Here is a 7,027-nt window from a genome sequence, read left to right on the forward strand (position 1 = left end):
GAGTAATTGTTCACAAGAGACTGAAAGAAATTGGCAATTTATTTTTTGAGTAAATCAATTTAAAAAGACTAAAATGTTCTGGCATCATGACATGTGAGAAGTTTTTGTTAGACATTTATTTTTCCATCATCACTTTTAATTATATTGCTTGTAAAATAGCCCAAAAGTAACTATGGAGATATAAAGGTGCTTTATATATATATATTATTTTTTAGTTGTAGTTGGACACAATACCTTTATTTTTATTTATTTATTTTTATGTGGTACTGAGGATCGAACCCAGGGCCTCTCACGTGCTAGACGAGCGCTCTACCACTGAGCCACAACCCCAGCCCCTATAAAAGCATATTTTTAGGGCCTTGTAGACCCTTTTCACCAAAATGGCGCATAAAGCTAAGAAGGAAGCTCCTGCTCCTCCCAAAGCTAAGCCAAAGCAAAAGCTTTGAAGGCCAAGAAGGCAGTATTGAAGGGTCTGCACAGCCACAAAAAGAAGATCCACACGTCACCTACCTTCTGGCAACCCAAGAGGTTGAGGATCCAGAGGCAGCCCAAATATCCTTGGAAGAGAGCCCCCAGGAGAAATAATCTTGACCACTATGCCATCATCAAATTCCTTCTGACCACTGAGTCAGCCATGAAGAAGATTGAAGACAACAACACACTTGTGTTCATTGTGGATGTCAAGGCCAACAAACACTAGATCAAACAAGCTGTAAAGAAGCTCTATGACATTGATGTGGCCAAGGTTAACACCCTGATAGGGCCTAATGGAGAGAAAAAGGCATACATTCAAAACAGAGTCCAGCTGCCTAATTCTAAATATATATATATATTTTTTTTCAACATAAAAAAGTATTTAAAAAATATTTTTTTGAGGATTTGAAAGTTTTTAGATTATGAAATTTCTAGAAAGTGAAGGTATTTTGAGTTCCTTCTCCTCTCCCACTCTCACCCTTGAGAGAGAAAATGGGAGAGGAGTTGGTTGGGACAACCGAAAGAAAGAAAGGAAAAGAAGGTATTTTGACATGGCATTAGTCAGTGTGACTGTTTGATACCTGCTCCCTTCACACTTCCTGTCCCCCTTCCTTGCTTGATTTTTCTTCAGAGTACTTATCGCCATTTTTCATATCGTAGATTTTACTTGTTTGCTATCTGCCTCCTTTCCTTTTCCTTTCTGATTAGAATGTAAATTTTCTGAAAGTTGTGATTTCAGTTTCTTTATGCTGTAAAGTGCCCCAGTACCTAAAACAATGGCTAGCATACTGTCGGTGCCCCATAAAACTTGTATGAATGAACACACCAACCATCCATCCAATCCCTTTGAGAATCTGATGAAAACAAAGATCTCTCTTCCCAAAAAGTGTGTGCAATTTTAGGGGCTTTACACACCTTGTGAAACCCATTCAAAAGCCCTAGGTTAAGAATTCCTGGCTTAGATTCAGTCTGTTATTTTTGAGGCAATGTATCTACCCTTTAAAAATGAAAAGAAATTTATGTAAAAGATGTTATTAGGAAATAGAAGGAAGTTGCAAGCAAATCCAGGTGGTTTTCATTTTCTTTAAAATAATATTTAGACAGAAATATAAAATAGCACTGTTTCTGTAATAGACCACTTAGCAGAGCACAGAGTATCTAATAATTTGGTACAGAACAGAGAACGTTCCAATATGTGAGTAAAATTAAGTAGACTCAGTGGAGCTGTGGCTAGTGCTTCAGCTAGGCCTTTTTCTTTTTTGCCATTTGCATGCCACCAATTTCTGCAGAAAATAGATAAATTAATAAATGAAAGATGATTTAAATATGGTCATACTTTGAAGCATAATTCATTCCTACTACTATATTTAAGCAGATCTTGTAAAACAAGATCTGGAGTCTGAGAGTCTGTGTTGAGCATCCTTGTGAGAAATGGTTGGGACCAGAAGTGCTTATTTGCATAAACATAATGAAATATCTGAGGGATGAAACCCAAATCCAAACACAAAATTGTTTCATATATACCTTATACACATATTCTGAAGATAATTTTATAGTATTTTTAGTGCGTCTGCATTTGACTTGTACTCATCACATGAGGTCAGATGTGGAATTTCCTACCTGTGGCATCATGTTGACTTTCAGAAATTTTCAGATTTGGGAGCATCTCAGATTTGGGAATTTCAAATTAATAATGTACAATTTGCATTACCATTGCTTTAACATAAAAAAATCTCCTACTTGAGTAGATGGTAAACAGCAATGGACAAATCTTTATTAACTGTGCCTTGAGGGTCACTTGTACATGGAGAATATAACCTCGAGCCACCATCAGTACAGATAGGGGACATGTTAGACTGCAGAGGAGTGTGTCATGGAACTTAAGGTCAAAGGAAGTGGAGATTTAGTCATTTTCTCCGCCTCTAGAAGTCCATATGTTCTTTTGTCTCTCTTGGGTTTCTGTGTCATTAGTCCTCTTTCATGGATGAGCATTCACTGCTTCTCAGGGCACAGGGAGGGCCCCAGCAACTCCAGGTTTACAGGGTCTTCTAGTTCAGGAGACCAGTAGAAATTGACTAGAATCCTTAATCCCATTTCCAAATTTCTAAGACAGTTTGCTAACCCTGCCCTATAGAGGTTCTGTGCACACATCTTGTCCAGAATTTGCTGGAGGCAGGTTATATAGCCCTCTGCCCTCTTAACCTTGGTTAAGGTCTCTGCAAAGGCCATGGGCAGAGTAGGTGGATCAGCTCTGAAGGGTGGTGTGCATCTAGGGGTACAGCCAGAAATTGGGACTGAAGAAGACCTGATTGTGGGGCGTTCTATTGTAGTCTGTTTATTCTTTTGTCAGAGGAATTTGTTAGAAATTTTTTTAAATTGTGCTTTTATTTTAGGTGTGCCAACAGTACCATTGTTGTCACCACAAGTAAATCAATCCCTTGCTTCTATGCCACCAATGAACCCAGCTACTACGTTACCAGGTAAGCAAGAGGGCCTAGAGACATATGTGATGATAATATTTGCATCTGAAAACAACCTGCACCTGTGTGATGACTGCTTATGCCATTTTCCCCCCTAATACTGGGGATTGAACCCAAGGCCTCACACATACTAGATAGGCTAAGACTGTGCTCCATCCCCAGCCTTGCTTATGCCTTTTAATCATCATTTTCTCTCTGCAGTAACTTTGTGATAAAGGAGAGAAAGTGGCCCCTCTTCCTTAGCCCTGTCTATCCCAGAGCTCCTTAACCCCAGCTAACTACCACCCACCCCCCAGTCCCACAGTGCAGCTAGCACTTTGTGATAGTTGTTGATATGAATATCCTGGGAGAGATGTTCTTTGTTTGGGTCTTCAGTAGCTCTAACATTATAAATTTTTGTGTTTTTCTCTTAGTATTGCCAATGGAGAGCAAGTCCAGAAACAATAGAATGTTATTTCAGTAACTATAAATATACTTTTATTGTGAAGGGCCTTTAATTATATAGTTAATGTTGTTGTACTTTTTTTTCTTTTGGTCCCAGAACACAAGTCCTCACATACACTGGCATGCGCTCTACCACAAAGCCCCATCCCCATCCCTTTTTGTTTTATTTTGAGACAGGGTCTCACTAAATTGCCAAAGCTGGCCTTAAATTTGAGATCCTCATGCCTCAGCCCCTCAAGTTACTGGAATTACAGATTGGGACACAAAAACCTGTCTGTCCTTGTACTATTAAGACAGGAACCAAGTTCTCACACACACAGTGATGGAGCAACTGTGTGCAAGATTAACTTGGGGAGTTGGGGTGATAGGTATGTGTGGGAATTATTTTTACTACTTTTGTAACTATAAGTCTGAAATTATCTCAGAATGAAAAAGAAAACCAGAGAGACTGTGAGCTCAACAATCAAAGAAAAATTCAGTTCCATTTACTACTATAGTGACTGAGTGAATCAGGCTATCTCCCAGACACTCAGGCCATTGTTGGTCTGATTCTTGTTCCAGATTTTCAGGAGTGTAAGTTATTTGTGTTAACTTTTACCCACATAGCCAACTAAATGGCTTAGGTATAGAAATATAGTTAAGTTGAGTGAGATTTTTTGTTGTTGATATTCTGGACAAAAGTGACACACATTTAGTGAACCTCTGGTATTTGCATTTTGAAGTGAATCATTTTTTTCAGTATTAAAGAATCTGTTTTCTTACCCAGGTGAAGTGATATAATTTTCCTTCTCTTCCCCACTCTGTTCAGGTCTGATGCCTTTGCCAGCAGGACTCCCTAACCTCCCCAGCCTCCCCAACCTCAATCTTCCCGCACCACACCTCCTGCCAGGGGTTGGCTTACCAGAACTTGTGAGTCCGGGTATGTTGCACATCTTACCCTCCTAGGACCCTGCTAATAAACAACTGTATTCAGGAAAGCCAGTCCTTTAGTTCAGTTTATTTCTAGAAAAGGCAAATTGGTTTAATAAATTTCAGCTAACTTTAAATACAAATATTAACCTTTTTTATTTAAAAACTTTTAAAAAGAGAAGACTATCTTTGTGATTCCTCTGCCTGCTGCCTCTCTTTTTTCCTCTCCCTGCATCCTGACAGCTCAAGCACCAGAAAGGCCAGTCATAGAAATAAAGAGCCATGGAGTGGCACTGCCACACTGAGTTTGGTGAAGGGGGTTCAGTTCACCCAGTGGAGATGAATGAATCCCTGTTACTCTCTTATCTCTGCAGCAGTGGCCAGCGGGAGAGGAGTGCTGCTATTTTGTGTAGTGCAAGCCCAGAAACTTAGGCTGTAAAATGATGAGACCTGCTCAGCCATCTGGGCTTGTTGTTTGATAAATATATCCCCCATTATTCACAAATGTTTTATAGTAAAAACTGAGAGATTTTAGCTGCAGATAGTTCAGTTAGCAGATATGCAGAGTGCTTGAATTTTGTGCACAGGTGAAAATGAAGCAGCAGCACCTCATAAATCTGCTGTCAGAGCTAAGATTCCCCAAATAAGAGCGACCAAGCAGCCCCTCAGTGATCCAAGGAGTTCACTGTACCATTGTGCTCAGTGTCACTGTCACATTTCTGCCTAGATCATAACTGTCCGTCTGTAGCACTCACAACCTTTGTGTTCATTGACTCACTTAGTTTTCAGTGCAAGGGAAATCCTAGTAAACCCAAACTGCCATTTCCAGTCCTAGCATCCCCTCCAGCTTTTCTTTTCTCTCTGTGTTCTTGGCTCTTCCTCTGCCCTCCCTCCACTTTAACAGCCTGTCAGAGCAAGAGGGTTGTGCCAGCCAGTGGTCACCCTGCATGTATGTTTGACAGCCTGCCTTCCCTTTGTTGCTGTTTAATATTCCTTTCATGCTTTCTGAATTATAAAATCATCAGAATAAACCCACTAACAAAAATATGAATAGTCGTCAATCATAGGGCTACCAAGATGCTGAGACTCTGTGGCGAGGCTAGTAGAGGGGCTGTTCCCCAAGCCCCTGCTTTCCACAGCTTTCACAGGAGGGTGGCTCCTTATCTCTTCTTCCTGGTTCTCACCAGAGAAAGCTGTAACGCAACTTGCACCTCACCTCGGGGAGCATGAGTCCTCCTCTCCCATATCATTGTAGCTACTTTGCTACTGGATGGCTAACGTCCATCTGGTGTGGATCCGTCTCCCCTGAGCCTGTTTTCCTCAGTGTTGGGCTGAGTCACCTGGGGCCTATAAGCCTGGGAACCTTTGCCCAAGGCCAGCTGCTGCAAGATGCATTTAACTCTTTCATGGCCTCCAGCTGGAGATAAGCAGAAATTGGGATTTATGTTCTCTGTCCTCAGCTTCAGCATTCCTGATGAGATCAGATACAGGCAGTCATCTGATGAGGAAAGCTGCTCTCTCAGTGCTGGGAGGGTGTATGACGTATGTCTTTTTGTCCTAGGTTTGCCACCTCTTCCTACCCTGCCTCCCCAAAACTTACCTGGCATTGCACCTCTCCGCATGCCGTCCGAGTTCCTCCCATCATTCCCTTTGGCTCCAGAAGGCTCTTCTGTAGCCAGCTCAGGGGAGCTGCTATCTTCCCTCCCACCCGCCGGCATCCCATCTTCTGACCCTGTCACGACTACTGCAAAGGCAGACGCTGCCCCCTCACTCACTGTGGATGCAACGTCCCCCACCTCCAAGGCCCTCGTCACTGTTGAGGACAGAATCAGCGACTCCACCCCGGCCAGCGAGAAGCCTGTTTCTGCGGTTACAGTTACGGATGCAAACGCTTCTGAGTCACCTTCACTCTGAACCTGTCTTCAGAATTGGCGTGGTGTATTTATTTAACCACGGGAGCGTGTCTGGAAATGCAAACTATCATTAATTTCATACTAGTTTGTACCGTATCTGTAGGTGTCCTGTAAATAATTCTAAGGGGAAAACTAAGCAAGCGGACGTGGGTTTGTATCCTGCCAAGTTGGGGTGGGGCTCACGGGCCAAGGAGGGAAATGTCAGAAAGTGCTTGTATTTCAAACAACCAAAAAGAGTTGTAAGGGTGGCTTGCAGCTAGGCGTCCACTGCCATTCTGGGGTGTACATCTTTGGGAAAGGAGGTGGCAAAGTGTCCACTGGGTTTCCTGACCCCTACTGCTCCTTCTATAAGAAAATGGGATATTTTATGCCTAGTGCTCACACACATTTCTTGTACTTTGTAAATCGTTGCAAGAATGCAAACCACCTCACTAAACTGTAAAAGGAAACGATAACTTTACTTTTGGTCTCTGTGAGTTGAATCTCTATTAAGGTTTACACAGAAGTTCCAATCGGAGATGTTTGTTAAATTTACACAGTGTGCACTATTAATTGAACATCTTTTTATTCAGCCTTGTTTTGAGCTCTCAGAATTACTCAGACAACATTTTGTAACTGCTGCTGTTGCTTTCTACGTCCACCATTAAGATGGCATTTAAAGAGAAATAAAGGAGATGTTGCACAATTTTAAACCAGAAGGTGGCACTTTGTGGCTACTTATAATATAGCTATTCTGGGGAAGCAGAGATATAGCAATAAATTACTGTAATTTTACTTTTCTTCTTGTGTTACATTTAAATTGCAATT

The 7,027-nt window shown here is 41.6% G+C and overlaps 1 protein-coding gene across 2 annotated transcripts in view; it reads left to right on the forward strand.

The window, feature by feature from the left end:
* Gorasp2 (golgi reassembly stacking protein 2) overlaps positions 1 to 6,994 on the forward strand; it is a 31,390-nt gene extending 24,396 nt beyond the window's left edge. The window contains exons 8-10 of one of the 2 annotated variants that reach the window (XM_078017583.1): positions 2,868 to 2,954; positions 4,207 to 4,307; positions 5,869 to 6,058. In XM_078017583.1, the coding sequence (XP_077873709.1) occupies positions 2,868 to 2,954; positions 4,207 to 4,307; positions 5,869 to 5,982 (302 nt within the window). In that variant the 3' untranslated portion in view covers positions 5,983 to 6,058. Of the gene's footprint in view, positions 1 to 2,867; positions 2,955 to 4,206; positions 4,318 to 5,868 lie in introns of both variants that reach the window. The other variant, XM_005324578.4, reaches the window with a different exon arrangement.
* The last annotated feature ends 33 nt before the right edge of the window (positions 6,995 to 7,027 follow it).

The sequence above is a fragment of the Ictidomys tridecemlineatus genome, chromosome 7 (genome assembly GCF_052094955.1).
Source record: "Ictidomys tridecemlineatus isolate mIctTri1 chromosome 7, mIctTri1.hap1, whole genome shotgun sequence".
Lineage (NCBI taxonomy): Eukaryota > Metazoa > Chordata > Mammalia > Rodentia > Sciuridae > Ictidomys > Ictidomys tridecemlineatus.